The following is a 20,794-nucleotide window of genomic DNA, read 5'->3' on the forward strand; positions in this document are numbered from 1 at the left end:
ACATTGACATTTTTTGAAGAATACATCTCCTCTTAAATTTTTAAAAATTATTTTTATACTTTTTATCTTAAACAATAGAAGTTGCAAAAATAGTGAAGAATGCTTCTCCCAGCTTCCCCCACTAGTGATACCATATATGACTGTAGTGCCACATCAAAATCCGAAATTGACATTGGAGCATTACTGCTAACTAGATACAGGCCTTACTCAGTTTTCACTGGCTTTTACCTGCATTTTGTGTGTGTGTGTGTGTGGTTGTGTGCACTCATGCACCTCCACCTCTTTGTTTTTTAATAGAATGTACCTCATTTGGGGTTTGTGTGATTTTTCCTTTTGAATAGATTGAGGTTATTCATTCTCAGTAGTATACTATATATGTGATGATGCATCTCACAGTATCACATCAAGGGGCAAATGGTGTTTGTTGGTGATGTTAATTTTGATCACCTGGTCAAGGTCTTGCCTGATTCTCCCCTCTATTGCTACTTCCTGTTTTTTTTTGTTTTTTTGTTTTTTGTTTTTTTTAGTCCCTTGCAACTAATAAGCAGCCTGTGGAAGAAACTTTTAAGACCATGCAAATACACTGCCAGTCATCACAACTTCTTGATTTGGCATCTATTGATGATGCTTGCCTGATCTTGTCTTTACTTGACGGTTGCAAATGATGATTTTCCAAGTCCAGCACTTCCTTCACATTTACCAGTAGGCGCTCAGCATTCTAACATGCTCAGGTGTCTTCTCTTTCCTTTCCTTTTTTTTTTTTTTTATTATTCGTATGGACTTGTTAGCATTTGGGGGGGGGGGATTTTTGTGTCTGTATTCATTGGAAATATTGGTCTATAGTGTTCTTGTGATGTCTTTGGTTTGGTACCAGGGTAATTCTGTATTGAGAAGTGTTCCCTCTTCTCCTGTGTTTGGGGGGACAATTTGTCAAGAATGGGTAAGAATTTTAATATTTGACAGACCGCGAAGCCTCTTTTAAGGCATCTTGTCTGAGGCTTTTCTTTTGTGGAAAGTTTATTCTTAATTCAATTTCTTGACTGGAAGGTCTATTCAGATTTTCTGTTTCTTTTTGAGTCAGCTTTGATAATCTGTATCTTTCCAGGAATCTGTCCATTTAATTTAGGTTATCTAATTTGTTGGCATATAGTTGTTCAAAATACAGTTCTTTTTATTTCTGTAAGGCTGGTAGTATGTTCCCCCCCTTTTTTTTGCCTGATTTTAGTAGTTTGAGATATTTGTCTTCTTTGTAAGAGTTTGTCAATTTTGTTGAGCTTTTCAAAGCACCAACCTTTGACTTTGTTGGTGTTCTCCGTTGTTTTTTATTCTCTGTTTCACAAATTTCTGTGCAAAAGTATTTATTATTCCTTTCCTTCTGTTTGCTTTGGTTAGTTTAATTTTCTTGTTTCTTAAGGTTAGGTTATTGTTTTGCTGTCTTTTTTACCATAGGTGTTTATAGCTGCATATTTCCTCTAAATACTGTTTTATTGCATCCTGTATGGGTTTTTTTTTTTATTATTATTTGAATTCAAGTTAGTTAACATACAGTGTAGTCTTGGCTTCAGGAGTAGAACCCAGTGATTTATCTCTTACATATGACACCTGGTGCTCATCTCAAAAATGCCCTCCCTTACTACATGGCAATGAGAAAGAACGAAATATGGCCTTTTGTAGCAACGTGGATGGAACTGGAGAGTGTTATGCTAAGTGAAATAAGTCAGGCAGAGAAAGACAGATACCATATGTTTTCACTCATATGTGGATCCTGAGAAACTTAACAGAAACCCATGGAGGAGGTTAGAGTGGGAGAGAGCCAAAGCATAAGAGACTCTTAAAAACTGAGAACAAACTGAGGGTTGATGGGGGGTGGGAGGGAGTGGAGGGTGGGTGATGGGTGTTGAGGAGGGCACCTTTTGGGATGAGCATTGGGTGTTGTATGGAAACCAATTTGACAATAAATTTCATATATTGAAAAAAAAATTTAAAAAAAAATGCCCTCCTTAATGCCCATCACCCATTTAGCCCATCCCCCCACCCACCTCCCCTCCAGCAACCCTCAATTTGTTCTCTGTATTTAAGAGTCTCTTATGGTTTGCCTCCCTCTCTGTTTTTATCTTATTTTACCTTCCCTTCCTCTGTGTTCATCTGTTGTTTCTCAAATTCCACATGAGTGAAATCATATGACACCTGTCTTTCTCTGACTGGTTTATTTTGCTTAGTATAATACTCTGTAGTTCCATCCACGTTGTGCAAATGGCAAGATTTCATTCTTTTTGATCAAGTAGTATTCCATTGGGTGTGTGTGTGTGTGTGTATAAATTACACACCACATCTTCTTTATCCAGTGGACATTTGGGTTCTGTCCATATTTGGCTATTGTTGATAGCACTGCTATAAACTTTGGGGTGCATGTGCCTCTTTGAATCAGCATTTTTTTTTATCTTTTGGGTAAATATCTAGTAATTCAATTGTAATTAATTAAAAAATTAGTGTTTTTAACTTTTTTGAGGAACCTCCATACTGTTTTCCAGAGTGGCTGCACCAGTTTGCCTACCTACCAGCAGTGCAAAAGAGTTCCCCTTTCTCCGCATCCTCACCAACATCTGTTCTTTACTGAGTTGTTAATTTCATCCTATATGTTTATGTTGTGTTTTCATTTTCATTAATCCAAAGTATTTTTCTAATTTCCCTTTGATTCATTGGTTATTTGGGAATGTGTTAATTTCTACAGAGTTTTGAATTTTTCAAGCTTTCTTCTGTCACTGATTTTTTATCTCATTCCATTGTCATTTGAAGGACATGATTTGTATGTCAGTCCTTTAAAACTTACTGAGGCTTGTTTTATGACCTAGCATATAGTCTAATCTGGACTATATTAGACACACTTCCATGTGTCCCTGAGAAAAATTTGTATTCTGCTGTTGTGAGATATTCTTTTGATGTCTGTGTTAGATCTCATTGGTTTGTTAGTGTTGGCCTGGTCTTCTATTTTCCTTCTTGCTTATGGTGTTTTTAATAGCTATTTTAAGTCTTTTATTCTAAATCTTGACACTGTACAGGAAAAAATTAGAAATTTATTGAGTGTTTATTATGTGTCAGGAACTGTTTTAGTTCCTGGAAATTTTTTAGTGAGCAAAATAGACAAAAATCCCTTCCTCATGGAGTTTACATTCTAGTGGGTATACAGACAAAGAAAATAAATAAATAATATATTTAATTTATCAATTGGTACTGTGGGGAGAAACAGGGAAAGGGAAAAGGGAATGTGTCAGGCAAGAAGTATGGGATAGTTTATGTACTGCTAATCTCCTAAATGACATTTGATGAGAGATCTGAAGGAAGAGGAGGTGTAAGCCAGGTGGATTTTTGGGGGAGTAGCATTCCAGGCAGAGGGACCAGCAAATGCAGAGTTTGTGAGCTAAGGTTATTTAAGGATATCTTTCAGGCTCGTGAAATGCAGGCATATGATTCAGTGAAACTGCTTTGTCCTTTTGGGAATGTAGATACATTTTTTTTTTATTACTTGTTTGAAGATTATGTAAGTGCAAAATGATTGGGTTCTCTTTCTCCCTCTCTAGTCTTGGAGCCGTACTTTGTAGCACTCTTCTCATGTTTGTTCACTAGTTTATTTTATGTCTCTCTTCCTAGAAAGAAAGCTTCATGAGGGCAAGGATTTTATCTGTTATATGCACTGCTAGTGTATAGTAGACACTTAATAACTTTTTGTTTGAGGTGAAAAAATGAGTGGTCAGATATGACTTCTCAGTTCCTTCTGAACTTAATGTCTGCAAGTCCATACTTTAAAAAAACATCGTATTCCTTGTGGCTTGTACTCTGTCTCTAAGTATATGTGTGTATAATATACAAACGTATTCATTTTAGATGAGAGAGCTAGGAAGTAATTTTATTTTATTTTTTTTAAGACCGAGAAAAATTCTGTGGGCTTCTTTTGACTTTAAACTTTTAGAAACTGATACAAGGCAGTAGACATTTTCCCTGTCTTACTTGACTATAGTTGTATATTGCATTAAAATTTTTAATTCAGTTTACTTTGAGTTTTGCATTTTGAGTTTTACAAATATTCTGAATTCTTGATCTATATTACAAGTATCTTGCATTGCATTTTTAATGGAATTGTATCTGTTGTTTTTCAGGTTGTGTTATAGCTGAGCTTTTTACAGAAGGTGTACCGCTGTTTGATCTTTCTCAACTTCTGGCTTACAGAAATGGACAATTTTTCCCGGAACAAGTACTAAATAAAATTGAAGATCGCAGTATCAGAGAATTGGTAACTATGCAACAAGTATTCTCCATTAAGTTTTAATAGAATTATGTTCTCACTTTTGCATTAGATAGCTCTCTGGAGTTTTATGAATTTGGAGCAAAGCAATAAAGCATAGACTATTATGAATAGCCTATTTTTTTTTTAATGTTTCTTTGTTTTTGAGAGTGAGAGAGAACACAAGCAAGGGAAGGGTAGAGAGAGAGAGGGAAACACAGAATCCAAAGCAGGCTCCAGGCTCTGAGCTGTCAGCACAGAGCCCGGTGCGGGGCTCGAACTCACGGACTTTGAGATCATGACCTGAACCAAAGGTGGATGTTTAACCAACTGAGCCACCCAGGCGCCCCTGCCAAACAGCCTATTTTTGTTTGTTAGGGGGAAATGTATAATATTTTTCTCTTTTTTAGGCATAGAGCTCATTTGGCTTTTATTTTATTTTATTTTAATTTTATTTGTTTTAAAGTTTATTTATTTATTTTGAGAGAGTCAGAAACAGAGCAAGTGGGGAGAGGCAGAGAGAGAGGGAGAGAGAGGGAATCCCAAGCAGGCTCAGTGCTGCTAGCACAGAGCCTGAGTGGGGCTCGAACTCACGAAACTGTGAGATCATGACCTGAGCCGAAACTGAGTCAGATGCCTAACCGATTGAGCCACCCAGGTGCCCCAGAGCTCATGTGGCTAATTTCATGTGTATATAAACACACATAATTTTATACATACACACACGTCTATAGCTCTGCTTTGGATAGATTTGGAAGGAGGTGCCTGGGGGTTAGAGATGTTGTCTAGGATAGAACTTGCTAGTAAGAAATGAAGAAGGCATATATCTAAAATGAAAGAGACAGTAAACATCAACTTGAATATAATGCAGTAGGATAACGCCATTTCATATAGAAGCACCTAGCTTGGTATGCCTCCCTTGACCCTCGAGGCTGTTCTGGAAGGTAAAGCTATAGAATCACTAATTAGTCCAGCAGAACAGATACGAGGACTTCTGTGGGAGGTTACATAAGCCGTTTATCCACCTTAACTGTTTGAGGGGATCTTTATTACATCAGTACAGTAACTGAGGCTTGTGATGATGACTCTCAGTCATGGAAAGTTCATAGTATATTTAAAATATTCTATAGTAAGGTAGGGGATATAGAATACATTTTAATTTCTCTTACAAATGGCAAGTATGAAAAATAAGATGTTTTAGAGGAAGCCAGTTTAGCTCATTTTCAGTGAAAACTGCCCTGGCTGTTCTGTCTTTGGGTACGTCACTCATGTGTCATGTTACATTGGCTAAGCGACTTCCTGAATTTGGGCCTGTGTTTTCTTAACTCTGAAAGGAGTGAATTTGGCTAATCTTTAAGGCTTAATCTGAATGTGAAAGGAATTCTGTCAAGTCACTTTTCCTAATATTTATAGTGCATTTGATTCCCTGCAAGTTCAATGCTAGGTTCCTATTTACAAAGAAACAGAAAGCTCAAATAACTAGATACATTTTTATGGTATTTTGAGCATTTAAATAATGCCTGAGTATGAAGGTCTAGGAAAAATAAAACTGTGCTCTCTGTATATTGAGAGAAAGTTATTTCTCTAAGACACCAGAAAACATATGATAAGCTCGAGTTAGGTATATCATTTCCCGTGTTTGTAGGATTTAACAGCTTTTTTATATTGCTTGAAAAGTTTGAATCACTTATCCCCTTTTTGACCAGAGTCTAGAGCTACACTGAAACCATATATTCCCTTCGACTTGTGGTATTAAGACTTTAAATCAGAACTCTGATATGTAAATAGATTTTAGTGGTTCTTTTATTCTTTTCAGATTGTGTATAATTTTGTATGTAAAAATATTGTGTATACATTTTTTTTTCTAGAGAAAAACCCATTGTTTTTCTCAGATTCTCAGTGGGTATTTCCTGCTCAGAAATGTTTTAAGAATCCTTGAGTTGTGGGCACCAATGTATTACTTCCCTGTCTTAATAAACAGGGAATGCTGAACAGGGTATATCTCCTCTCTGTGTCTGGGCCATCTGTAATACATTACTACATAATTTCCTGTTGCTTGGTAGGATGGTTGTAGATCATATATTACAGTCAGGTTCTGAAAGTAGTTTGAAAGGCAAAGATGGTGAAGAGTCTGAATTACCTCAGAAATCCTTTATGTCATGTGTAAGTTGCCCTTGTAGCTGTCATCTGATTTAATCTGCTGTTCTCAAATCTGTTTTTTACTCCTTTTCTCTCCTTGGTGTAGGTAACTCAGATGATTCATCGTGAGCCAGATAAACGTTTAGGGGCAGAAGATTACCTAAAGCAGCAGCGTGGCAATGCCTTTCCTGAAATATTTTACACTTTCCTTCAGCCCTACATGGCCCAGTTTGCCAAGGAGACATTTCTTTCTGCCGATGAGCGCATTCTGGTTATACGGAAGGATTTGGGCAACATTATTCACAATCTCTGTGGACATGATCTGCCAGAAAAAGCAGAAGGAGAGCCTAAGGAAAATGGGCTGGTTATCTTGGTGTCTGTTATAACATCCTGTCTGCAGACCCTTAAATACTGCGATTCCAAACTTGCTGCTTTGGAACTTATTCTCCATTTGGCCCCAAGATTAAGTGTAGAAATTCTTTTGGACCGTATTACTCCATATCTTTTGCATTTTAGCAATGACTCTGTTCCTAGAGTGAGGGCTGAAGCCTTGAGGACATTGACCAAAGTTCTTGCCCTTGTCAAAGAGGTTCCTCGAAATGATGTCAATATCTATCCGGAATATATTCTGCCAGGCATAGCCCACTTAGCCCAAGATGATGCCACTATTGTTAGACTAGCCTATGCTGGTAAGAGTTTATTGTCCAAGAAATAGCCACTCATGTTTTTGAAGTTAGTGACTTTAATACGTCTTATTTCTCTGATTTCTTTGGGAATTCCAAGGGTGCATTGTGGTCCTTGAACTGTTTGTGTACAGTGTAATAATTTTTATAGCTGATCTCTTCCTGGGACTCCACTTTTGTGTGTATTCTTTTTTGATCAGAATTATCAAGTGAAAGTATATAATGTAGAATCTTACGATTTTACTGGGTATACTACATTTAATTGGGAGTAAGACCGATGTTTACAAGTATGTGCTCTGATCTAGTGTCTTTAGGCCTTTATAAAATTTCTCTGAACAGATCTGCTAGTTTGAATATCAGCTTTAGGATACAGGTCTATTGCTGTTGCAAAAGACAAATTTTGCTGGATAATTTGATGTTGAAAGAACTTAGCCTATTACTGAATTTTAAGGTCCTTTACTATAGTGCTTAATTAAGGTGTGTGACTTCTTTGTGATGAGGTTATAACACTCCCACATGGTTGTTGTTTTTTAAATTTTTTGTAATGTTTATTTTATTTTTGAGAGAGAGCATGGCGGGGGAGGGATAGAGAGAGGGAGACACAGAATTTGAAGCAGGCCCCAGGCTCCGAGCTGTCAGCACAGAGCCCAGTGCAGGGCTTGAACTCACTGCGAGATCATGACCTGAGCCAAAGTCTGATGCTCAACCGACTGAGCCACCTAGGCGCCCCACACACCCACCTGTTTTACTTGTAATTCTTACTCATAAAATCAAATTATACAGATTGATGTTTTTAGCTCCGCAGATTAATTTTGCATACTTTTTTTTGAGTGGAAAATGTCCCTGAAACATTAACATAATTTGTAGTTTATTTCCAATATCTGCTGGAAATCAGGGATTCTGTTTTGGTCTTTGTAAATAGTACATAATATGGTGATGATACTGTTACTTTTTTTGAAAGATACTAGGTTTATTAATTGTAGTCTTAGCCTGTCATTATCTTAATGGAAGATATGAAAAATGGTCTTTGGACTCTGGCCTTATCTCTAGGCACATCCACAAAGTGATTGGTGTTTGTTGAGTTTTTTTTTTCCTATACGTATATTTTTATTTATATTTATCCATTGCCTATTATTTATGGTTTCTGGTTTCCATAGCTGTACATGTCAGGCCTAAAAAATGCAGAATTTCTTTAATATACATATATTTTAGTTTATCATTTGTAACAAGCGTATTTATAATTCATTTTGCAAATATAAATAATTGAACTAGATAGAATTAAATAAAAATGTGTAAGTTTTAAAAACAAGTTATATCTTTCTTTAGCGTTTTGTGACCTACTGTTGGTCTTAGTTTGTTCTCAGTTGTGTTAAATAGTTAAGGTTCTGATGTGTAGGTGCTATATTAACATAGTGACAGTCAGTTACTAATAGTGATAGCATAAAAATAATAGTTACTATTTATTAAAAACCCTGTGTGTCAGAGCATCTACTGCTCAAGGTTGCAAGGATTGGTTGCAAGAGATATATAGATTTTAAGGTAGAGTCCAGATTCTAAGATACATGGGTTTTAAGAGTCTAAGATTTATATATCTCTTGCAACTAACCCTTGCAACCACGTTGAACAATAGATGTTATATTACTTTCATTTTATAAGTGAGGAAAGTGGGAATGGAAGAGGCTAAATAATATGACCTAAATGTATCTGGTCTCATTCTTTCTCAGTTCTCAGAGCTGCTGGTCTGTACCTTGATTCTGAAGCAGCTCTGCTTTTCTTTGGTCTTCTGGTTCTTTATAGTGGGAGTCCATGGTAACCCAGGGTCAGTGCTGGTACCTTGCAGTGTTCCTTCATCATGGCTTAGTACATGATAAAATTGCCTTTTTTTTTTTTTTTTTTTTTCCCAGTAGAGCCAGAAATCTGTTTGAACTTGAATGGGCAAATATAATTAAACCACACATATCAGTAATTATAAAATTTTAAAATAAATTTTTGAATTTCTTTCACAGTATTCTTTTAAAATTCAGAAGTGGTATAGATTTGTATTTTGTGTGAACTTTGAAGTGTGTTGTGTCTTAGATGGGGAAATAGGCATAGATATACTAAGGTTTCAGAAGTGCCCAGGAAAGTAAGAGACTTTTCCTAATAAAGATACATTCATTAAAGTGGGGACATTTCATCTAGGATTTTGACATTTTATCAGAGGATGACCCAGATTCTCCCATCTATAGGGTAATGGCCCAGATTCTCCTATCTTTAGGCATTGCACGGTATTCACATCTTGGGTATTTAGAGGTAAATTTTTGTTCTATTCAGAACAATGTTGAACCTGGTGGGGGTGGGGAGCGGGACTCTTAAGATGAGGGTGATCACTGCATTTGACACACTCACAATGTCAACTCTTGTGAGATGCACCTCCCTTGTAGTAATGTTAAAAATTAAGGAAGAATTGAATAAGATAGTTAAGCTTTATGTTCAGTGGCATTTACTGCTAAGAAAGAAGAGAGTGCAGTTGTTGGTTGGTGTGATCATATGTTAAGCACAGAAATGGGGGCACCTGGGTGGTGGCTCATTCAGTTAAACATCTGACTCTTGATGTCAGCTCAGGTCTTGATCTCGGGGTTGTGAGTTCAAGCCCTGTGTTGGGCTCTATGCTGGGCCTGGAGCCTACTTAAAAAAAAAAACAACAAAAAAAAACAAAACCCCACAAAATTGGAAGACGAAGAAGGATGGGGCACAGGCATAAATAAAAAATGGAAGGGAGAGGAGTTTTATGATTTTTACTTATATCAAGACAGGAAGGAAAAGTTAAACATTATAAGGATTTGAGATTATAATAATAAATTTCTCTGTTAATATAGAAAACATAGCTCTGCTGGCAGAAACAGCTTTGAGATTCCTGGAATTAGTACAGTTAAAAAATCTCAATATGGAAAATGACCCAAATAGTGAAGAAATAGATGAAGTTACACATCCCAATGGAAATTATGACACAGGTAGTATGACTTTCTTTTCCAGACTTATTATTTATAATGAATTACTTATGTGGAGTTGTAAGAAACTATCATAATTTTCATGTAAGGTGAAAGAATACCATATATGTAGGTGACAAAGATCCCTGGTGTCTGATTGTCCTATTCTCATACACTGTTATCTAACCAGAAAATGATCAGTTTGTTGTTTTTCAGCTACAGTTGATTTGTGTCAATGGTAAAGCTAGCCGAATCGTATAATTCTTAAAAGATGAAAGAAAAACATTGAAAACATCATAGCTAAAGAATTTAAACCTTTTCTCTGTATGTTAGCATACCTTGAGTATTCTCAAATCATAAACGGTGTTTGTTTATGTCATACTATCTCTGATTTGTGTATCAAACCCACATCTTTTACTTTAAATAAACAGATGTGATGGTAAACTCTTTGAGGTCAAAGTTCGTCTTAAGTTTTTATATACATACAGCTTTTAGCAAGCTTTTAGTTAATGTTTATTGAGTTAAAGATTTAGAAGTAAAATAATATACTTAGTTCTAGTATGTTTCTGGTTCACAAAAGCTAGAGAAATCGAGTTTTGAGGTTTTTATGCTATAGATGATGGTAATGGCTCTGTTGTTAGAATGGCATCATTTTTAGACAGCATATATTATCTGCAGTTGAAGGCAATGGAATAATTCTGAACTTACAGAAGGTGTATCAGAAAGGAAATCTCCACTTTTTTCATGGAATTACTTAGAAAATAATACTGTCCTGCATTCTATAACCCTGTAATTGGACCTTTATAGATAAGGGAGTTAGGTGTTAAACCTTTTTGGGAGTTAATCTAAAGTTTGTCTTAATGTGAACATAGTATTTTGCATATCAGACCACCACATCCCTTAGCTGCACCAGGAGTGGCCTCTGTCCTCATTCATTTAGCTAAGGGATAATTGTTAAACTATAAGCTCTACATCAGGAAATTGTGTATCAGGCAATTGTGTGCTTGCTCTAAACACTAGAAATATACAGTGGTGAATAAGACAGAAAAGATCCTCTTGTTGAGCTTACATTTTAGAAGAAAAGGAAAAGGGGGAGGGTGAGTTGGAGAAGAAGGTGGTGGCCAGATCATGTAAAGCCTTGGCAGGATTTGCAGTGTATTTTCTGCTTTCTAAAATAAATAAACTGACCTTAAAAATGCTTCTAAAAGTATTAATTTGTACCATCAGATTATATCCTTAACCAGTCTGGTATTTGGAAGTCCTTGGTTAAGTTAACTTTATTGGTGGCAGTATGATCTTTTTCATGCTTTCCCATAGTTTTCTCCTTGAGCCTTAAAAATAGGCATGTTTCATTAGTGAGATGGTAACCATGCTTGTGGCATCTGCTTATCAGATGTTGTTCTTCAGTTTATATTTCGGTTTCCCATCTATCCTTCAGAGCTTTGAATAGTGGAAACATATAGTGATTATAGACTTTTTATGGTGCCTTCTGTTAATCGTTCTGTTTCTCCAAGGAGTAAGAAAGAAGACTAGGTCTGTATCTTGGGGGAAAAAATGGATCCTATCTTTACTTTTTTTTTTTTTTTTTTAGAACTGCAAGCCTTACATGAAATGGTCCAGCAGAAAGTTGTCACTTTGCTAAGTGACCCTGAAAATATTGTGAAACAAACCTTAATGGAAAATGGAATAACACGGCTGTGCGTATTCTTTGGACGTCAGAAAGCCAATGATGTTTTATTGTCGCACATGATCACTTTCCTAAATGATAAGAATGATTGGCATCTGCGTGGAGCCTTTTTTGATAGCATAGTTGGTATGTTTTTCCATTTGTTTTAAAATACATCTTTAAGATTTTGAATTACTCTCTCAAACAGTACTTCCATGAGGTCTGAGAGATAGGTGACAGTACTACCAAATTTCATTAATAATGAGATGAGCTCCTAGTGTGTGTGTCTTTATGCTGCTTTTGGATAATGAAAGTCTTAGCCGATCAAGGGATTGGTTAATTGAACTGTGATACGTTCATATGAAGGAATACTATGTGGTTATTAAAAACTGTTTTAAAAGAATATTTGGGTGGCTCAGTCGGTTGAATGTCCCACTTCAACTCAGGTCATGATCTCATGGTTCATGGGTTCAAGGCTTGCTGATGTCAGCCTGTCGGTGCAGAACCTGCTTTGGATCATCTGTTCCCCTCCCTCTCTGCCCCTCCCCTGCTTGTATGCATGTTCTCTCTCTCTCTCTCTCTCTCTCAAAAAAATAATAATAAATAAAAGAATATTTAATGACTGGGAAAGTACCATTGAAATACTATTAAAGTGACTGAAGTAGGTTCTAGAAGGTAACAATAACAAATCATATGTTTATAAAGAGGTCTGGAATATACTAAGATTTGTATAGTAATTATCTCTGAGGCTGGGATTGTAGGTGCATATTTTCTTTATGTTTTCTGTATTTATCAAGTTTTTTACAGTAAATGTGCATTAGAAAATAACTGTTGCAATCCGAAAATAAGATACAAGTATGATTGAATATCAATTAAAAAAACCAATTTATTTATTTATTTATTTATTTTTAAAAGTTTATTTTTGAGAGAGAGAGAGCAAGTATAAGTGGGGAGGCAGAGGGAGACACAGAATCTAAAGCAGGCTCCAGGCTCTGAGCTGTCAGCACAGAGCCTGACATAGGGTTTGAACTCATAAACCATGAGATCATGACCTGAACCGAAGTCTGATGCTTTGCTGACTGAGCCACCCAGGTGCCCTGAAAATCAGTTTAATTAGGAAAAAAAATTAAAGCTTGCATGCTATGCTTTGTGTAAACTGAAAATGTATGAAAAATTATGTAGTTTTTTTCACTTTTTTCAAAATGTACAATTTTTGATTTTTAGATTTATCTGCAGAAGAGAGACATTTTGTATTAGACCTACATGGCTCCAATTACATTTAGATTCAAAGTTAGGAAAAAAAATGGACCTTATGTTGAATAGATTGTCATGTTTGATCCAAGATTTAATATTTTTCTTTTTGAATAATAACTGATCACTTTCTACCCATTTGTACTGACCTTTTCTTTTTTTTTTTTTTTTTTTAATTTTTTTTTTCAACGTTTATTTATTTTTGGGACAGAGAGAGACAGAGAATGAACGGGGGAGGGGCAGAGAGAGAGGGAGACACAGAATCGGAAACAGGCTCCAGGCTCTGAGCCATCAGCCCAGAGCCCGACGCGGGGCTCGAACTCACGGACCGCGAGATCGTGACCTGGCTGAAGTCGGACGCTTAACCGACTGCGCCACCCAGGCGCCCCTTGTACTGACCTTTTCAATTTTATATTTGGTCAGTTATAAAATTTGTGTGTGTGTGTGTGTGTGTGTGTGTGTGTGTAGTTACATCTGTACCATACGTTGACTATATGCCCTATACTGTACCTTTTATCCCAGTGACTTGTTCATTCATAACTGGAAGCCTGTATCTCCTACTGCCCTTCACCCATTTACCCATTACCCCATCCTACATCGCCTCTAGCAACCATGAGTTTGTTTTCTGTATTTATGGGCCTGTTTCTGCTTTTTATTTGTTTTTTAGTTTGTTTTTTGGATTCCACATATTAGTCAAATCATATGGTATTTGTCTTTCTCTGACTTATTTAGCTTGATACCCTCTAGTCTTCCATGTTGTTGCAAATGACACTATCTCATTCTTTTTTGTGGCTGAGTCATAGTCCATTGTGTGTATGTATGTGTGTGTGTGTATATATATATATTCTTTTTTGTCTCTCGTTTTTGCCTTATATATATACACACACACACATATATATTTACATGTATATATATATACATACATATATTTGTACACACATACACACACACACACACACACACACACACACACACACACACACCACCCTTTATCCGTTTATCTATTGACAGACACTTGGGTTGCTTCCATATCTTGGCTGTTGTAAATAATGCTGCAGTAAAGACAGGGGTGCATATATCTTTTCAAGTTAGTGTTTTTAGTTTCTTTAGGTAACTAACTACCCAGTAGTGGAATTACTGGATCATATAGTATTTCTCTTTTTAATTTTTTAAGGAACCTCTATACTGGGTTCTTCAGTGGCTGCACCAATTTACATTTCCACCAACAGTGCACAAGGATTCCTTTTTTTTCACATCCTTACCCAATACTTGTTGTTTCTTGTCTTTTTGATTCTAACCATTTTGACAGGTGTAAGGTGAGAGCTCATTGTGGTTTTGGTTTGAATTTCCTTGATGCTTAGTGATGTTGAACGTCTTTTCATGTATCTGTTGGCCATCTGTATGTCTTCTTTGGTAAAATGTCTCTTCAGGTCCTCTGCCTGTTTTGTAATTGGATAGTTAGTCTTTTTGGTGTTGAGTTGTGTAAGTTCTTTATATATTTTGGATACTAACCTCTTACCTGATATATCATTTGCAGATATTTTTTCCCATTCAGTAGGTTGTCGTTTTGTTTTGTTAATGGTTTTTTCTACTGTTTTGTATTAGTTCATTGATTCATCTCAGTCTTGCATCTTGGATTCATCTAACTGTTCCTACTATACATGGCTTCTCAAATCTTTCTGTCTTTCTTGCCTTCTTCTTTCGTCTTATTTTTATTTCTTTTCTTTCTGGAAAAGATGGTGCTTAGAACTGCCATCCGTTGATCAATTCATATGTGCTTTGAATCGTGCCTTTATGTTATTTTTTTATTTTAAAATAATTTTTATTTTTATTTGGTTTATAAAAGTAATACATGCTTTCTATAGAAAATTTGGAAAATACAGAAGCCAAGAAGGAAACAAATCACTTCTAATCTTACAACCCATTATGACCTCTGTTTATGTTTTGTGTTTTATTCCTGTAGGGTTTTTTTTTTTTTTCCCTGTTTCCATCCCATTTTTGCCATTTTGTTATGTATCTCATGAGGCACTGTTGTGTACCTGGTAAGAGTAGGCACTTTGGAGCCAGCCTGTGGGGTTCGTAATCTTTGTCATTTATTAGTTGTGGTTCTTGGGGGAAATCATTTAGTCTCTTTTTTGCCTTACTTTCCCTATTTGTAAAATGGGAATAATAATAGTACCTATGTGTCGTGAAGATAAAATGAATTAACATGTAATTGTACTTGGCGCATAAGTACTATGTATATATTATATTACTTTTTAATCTTATTATTTCTTAATTCTTTTTCTGGTAACATATATTCTAAGCATTTTCTCATGTCATTAAAATTTTTTTTTTTTTTAATTTTTTTTTTTTTTTCAATATTTATTTTTGGGACAGAGAGAGACAGAGCATGAACGGGGGAGGGGCAGAGAGAGAGGGAGACACAGAATCGGAAACAGGCTCTAGGCTCTGAGCCATCAGCCCAGAGCCCGACGCGGGGCTCGAACTCACGGACCGCGAGATCATGACCTGGCTGAAGTCGGACGCTTAACCGACTGCGCCACCCAGGCGCCCCCATTAAAATTTTTTAAACCATAATTTAATAGATTAAAATATTCCATCATATTGTTTTACCAAAGTTTATCGCTTTTGGATATTTAAATTATTTTCATTTTTTCCTATCATATAGATAATATTTTACGTAAATATTTACTTCTGATTTATTTTCTCAGGATAGAAGTCTGAAATTTTAATTAATGGGTTAAAGAATATGAATATATTTTTTAAACTCTTGATACATTTTAATAAGCTTTTCAAAAAAAGTTATGTCATTTTCCATTCTGGTCAGCATTGTTTGACCATACTACATAGCCTTCAGCATGGAATAAGCTTTAGTTAATCTTTGCCTATTGGTATGGTAAAATAACTTGTTTTGATATCTATTTCTTTGCTTATCAGTGGAGGTGAAAAATTTTCTCATGTTGATTACTCATTTGTACTTCTATTAATTTTTTATTTATTTTGGCTCATTTTTTTCCCTGATGGCTTTATGCCTTTCTTGTTGATGTTTTTGAACCTTTCATAGATGTATATTAAAAACATTAACTTTTAATCATTGGCAAATACTTTTCCCAAGTAACTTGTTAGGTTAGTAATCTGTTGGCTGCACATCTTTTTTTATAATGCTTTATTTTTCACACTTAACAGTTTAATTGATCTTTATTTTGGTCTGTGGTATGAGGTGAAATCTAATTTTCCTCAGATAAATAATCAGTTTTCCTGATGCTATTTATTAAACATTTCATTTCTTTCCTATTGATTTATGAAGCTTATATTATCAACTGTTGCACGCTTATGTCTTTTAGTTTTAGTTTTCTGGGTATCTGTTCTATTCCCTTGATTTCTCATTTCTGTACTCAATATCATACACTTATATTTTAATTATATCCTACTTAATTATCATAATTTAATTGTTTAATTTAATAATATACTTATTTTAATTATATTTATAAACAACTTTAGTATCTGGTAGGGTAAGTTCTCAAGATGTCAGTCTTAATTTTCAAAATATTTTGAGTTATTTTGGCTTATTATACATTTCAGTTTATAAAGTTCCTAAATATAACTCACTGGAATTTTAGGTAGTATTTTCCTTTTATTAAAGAAAAAATAGCTTTTTAAAGTGTTTTTTAGAATCTTATTTATTTTTTGAGAGAGAGAAAGACAGCCCCAAGCAGGATCTGTGCTGGCAGCATGGAACCTAATGTGGAGCCCAAACTCACGAACCATGAGATCCTGACTTGAGCCAAAATCCAGAGTTGGACCCTAAACTGAGTGAGCCACCCTGGCACCCCAAGAAAAAAATTTCTATAATTACTTTTTCAATTATAGGAGAAATAGGTTTTTGTAAATTATTTAAAATCTGTAAAGTAATGCATGAAAAACAATAGTTGCATTTTCCAGAGGCATCTGCTCTGGATTTTATTTTTAGTTTGATATCTTCACATTGTTGATTCCTGTATCTAACATTTTTATACTGCTTTTAAGAATTTTTGACTTTAAAAAAATAGAAAAGAATTCTTGACTTTAGACTTTGTCTCTTGATTTTTTTCTGTGCCGCATGAAGATTTAACTGATATCATGCCCTGATCCCTCTTCCCCTCTGTTTTTGAGATGTAGATCACTATTTTCAGTGCTTCAGTTTTTCGTGTGCTATTTTTATAACTTTAAATAATTAAACCTACTTCTTACTGATCTTCTTCCCATTTGGACTATAAGGAGATGAGTACCCCTTTCTTTCTGTCTCTCCTTTTCTTTGTTGGTTGGATATTTCAACCAGTTATTAGTTGACAGTTCAACTAACAAATACAGTGTTACAGTTGATAATATTTACATTTTCTTCTGTAGTCAGAATAAAGTCTTCTGCTTTGTACAGACTGATTCTGAAAATTCAAAGCTAAATTTACATGATTATAAGTATGTAAATTTTATTGTCTTTAGAGCCAAGTAATGTACTATATTTATATTTGCTTTCCCATAGTTCCAATGCCACAACTCCTTTATCACTTGAGAATGTTTACAGTGTCATCAATGGATTTTCCTTTATGTCTTCAGATTATTAAGGACGTTATACATTTTAATTTACTTTTTATTTACACCATGATTTCTTGAAGACTTTTTTGTGCTGGAGTTTCAGATTCATTCCTTTGTTTTCCTTTTTGAGAGAAGTAATACTTCTTCACTTTGTCTATAATATCAAACTTCTTTCTTACCAATTTTATCTGTTGCTTGTAATCTATTCCATTCTTCTATTTTTTAAAATTTCTTTTTAGTGTTTGTTTATTTTGAGAGAGAGAGAGAGAGAGAGAGAGCACGTGGGGGAGGGGTGGGGTGGGGAGAGAAAGAATCCCAAGCAGACTCCGTGCTGCTAGCATGGAGCCTGATACGGGGCTTGATTCCACAAACCATAAATGAGATCATCACCTGAGCCAGTATCAACAGTCGGACACTTAACTGAATGAGCCACCCAGGCACTCCTATTCCATTTTTCTTTTCTTTTTAATTTTTTTTTTTCAATGTTTATTTATTTTTGGGACAGAGAGAGACAGAGCATGAACGGGGGAGGGGCAGAGAGAGAGGGAGACACAGAATCGGAAACAGGCTCCAGGCTCCGAGCCGTCAGCCCAGAGCCCGACGCGGGGCTCGAACTCACGGACCGCGAGATCGTGACCTGGCTGAAGTCGGACGCCCAACCGACTGCGCCACCCAGGCGCCCCTCCATTTTTCTTTTTGATAACATTTTTGAAATGTATTGGCTTTTAGTTCTAATATGGCTGATTGGTTTCTGAATCCTTGCTAGCAATTATCAGTTTTTCCCCCTTGAATTCCTAGGTTCTATCTGCCATTTTGTATATTCTGCATTTTCTTTATTTTGCTGAAGTACATCCTCAAACTTTCTTAGGAAGGGTGGCATGGAAAGTTAACTTGGGTATTCCTTGCATGTTGCAAAATAACTTATTTTTGTTCTCTTATTTTACTGGCAGTTTAAGTGTAAAATTTATTTCATAACTTTGGAGGTCTTGCTCTGTTGTGTTCTAGCTTCTGTTGTTAAATATTGTTTCATGAAGATCGTTTTCATTGTTTCTCCTTCCTTTTTAGGGGGCGTGTTTGTCTTTCTGTAAGTTCATAAGATCTTTTTTTTTTCCCTTGGTGTTCCAGCATTTCTTGGTGATTTGCTTTGGTGTGGATCTTTTTCATTTATTGTGCTGAGTAGGACATACGATGTGCTCTTCTGGATTGTTGCTCAATATATTTGGGTTTTGATTAATTTTATTGTTTAACTTAATGGTATTTAACTTAATAGTATTCTACACCATGAGGTGTAGAATAATCATGTAATGTTGCTTCTCTTTTTCAGGTGTTGCTGCCTATGTTGGTTGGCAAAGCTCCTCAATTCTCAAACCTCTGTTACAACAAGGTCTTAGTGATGCTGAGGAATTTGTTATTGTTAAAGCTCTTAATGCCCTTACCTGTATGTGCCAGTTAGGGCTACTACAAAAACCCCATGTCTATGAATTTGCCAGTGATATTGGTAAGTGTCTGTTTCCCAAAATTAGAAGGAGAAAATTAGGATGTTTTAAGAGAAATAACTGATAGAGCATTGTAAAAGTTCTAGGAAATACAGAGTCAGATTTTCAATTTTATTGTCCCGTGTGTGTGTGTGTGTGTGTGTGTGTGTGCACGAGCACTTGTGTTTGCATCTTTATGCATGCATGCTTCCCATGTATATTAGAAACAGGCAGGCAAAAAAACAGGATCATTTGGTCTTCTAGCCCATGTTGGGAAATATCTCTTTGTTTTTATCTGTAGTTAAGTATTTAACTTGAAAAATAAATTGTTTTGTTTTGTTTAACATGATGTAGATAAAGTCCTTAACTGCTCTGAAGAGTCAACTTATTTTTTGAACACTTGACCACTAGTTAAGTTGAAATCGAATGTACAGGATTGTCTAGGACATCTCTCATTGCACTGATTGCCAGTTAAGAATTCATAGTGTTCAAGTTACTACTGTTAATAATTTTATTTATTTATTCATTCATTTATTTATGAGAGATGGCGCAAGTGAGTGAGGGCAGAGAGCGAGAGGGGGCAGAGAGAGGGAGAGAGAGAGAGAGAGACACGTAGGGTTCACTTGGAACAGAGCACGAGCTAACCTGAAGTGGGTCTTGAGCTCACCAGAAGCAGGGCACGAACTCACAAATCATGAGATCATGATCTGAGCCAATGTCAGATGCTTAACTAACTGAGCCACCTAGGCACCCCACTGTTAATAATTTTATTAACCAATGAAAAGAATTAATGTTTGGTTTTTTATAGCATTTATCTGTTTCCCTCAACTTAAAATTCAGAATAAAGGCAAACAAATAAACATCATACATACTAAAATTAAGAATATTTGGAACTTTTAGTCTTCTTATCACATTTTAAGAAAGTAAGCAGTGTAAGATATCTCTGCTCTAAGAGGACATGGAATCTTGGAAAATTGCCTTTTTTGGATAAAATGTTTAATTGCTGTTGAATGTTTTGCTAAGGAAAATCAATAGAAAGCCAAAATTGGTCGGTTATAGGTTATTCTTAAGGCAATCCTCAGAAAAAAAGACAAAGGAGTTAGTATTTATTTAGACTGTTGGGATGATAGGTAGTAGCTAGTAGAAATGCATAAAATTTCTGGAAAATATAAAGGCATGACTGTAGCTTTTTAAAAAAAATTGTGACAAATTTAAGTATATGTAGGTTTCTTACTTTACACTCTTAATATCTATAATTACTGTTCTTTTAGTTTTTAACCCTGATTTGGTTTGAATTTTTGATGATTATTGTAAAAATAATTATAAATTTAATAGAAATTGTTGAGTATTGGCACCACAATCATGATGAGAATCTCTATTGCATTGAAATGTTAAGCTATAGAGTGCCATGTAGTATAAGGCAGATATAGAAAGCAGTGTTTCCATAATAATATTAAGTAGAAAATGTATTGTCTTAACATGCATATCTTGCTGTGTGGAATACTTTCCTGCTTATTTTCATTTTCTGAATTCTCACATCAGTGTTTTCTTTTTTCTCCTGTGAAAGTGGTATTACCTTTATGGGTCAAGTTTTTCTGGCTTTTGACTTTGAACTTCCTTATTTTAATGAATATTCTCTGTGTATAAATATGTACTTGTATGTTCTAGTTTCATATAATACATTTCTTCTGTTGCCTAATTACTTGGAAACTATTTTTGAGACTTTATAGTTCATAAGTAGCATTTTATTTTTCTGA

The 20,794-nt window shown here is 35.3% G+C and overlaps 1 protein-coding gene across 2 annotated transcripts in view; it reads left to right on the plus strand.

The window, feature by feature from the left end:
- PIK3R4 (phosphoinositide-3-kinase regulatory subunit 4) overlaps window positions 1-20,794 on the plus strand; it is a 79,730-nt gene that overhangs the window by 10,069 nt on the left and 48,867 nt on the right. For both annotated transcript variants that reach the window (XM_043595422.1, XM_043595421.1), the window contains 5 exons: window positions 4,155-4,288; window positions 6,525-7,107; window positions 9,960-10,094; window positions 11,662-11,883; window positions 18,887-19,060. In XM_043595422.1, coding sequence (XP_043451357.1) covers window positions 4,155-4,288; window positions 6,525-7,107; window positions 9,960-10,094; window positions 11,662-11,883; window positions 18,887-19,060 — 1,248 coding nt within the window. The remainder of the gene's footprint in view (window positions 1-4,154; window positions 4,289-6,524; window positions 7,108-9,959; window positions 10,095-11,661; window positions 11,884-18,886; window positions 19,061-20,794) is intronic.

Source organism: Prionailurus bengalensis, chromosome C2, assembly GCF_016509475.1.
Source record: "Prionailurus bengalensis isolate Pbe53 chromosome C2, Fcat_Pben_1.1_paternal_pri, whole genome shotgun sequence".
NCBI classification, from domain to species: Eukaryota; Metazoa; Chordata; class Mammalia; order Carnivora; family Felidae; genus Prionailurus; species Prionailurus bengalensis.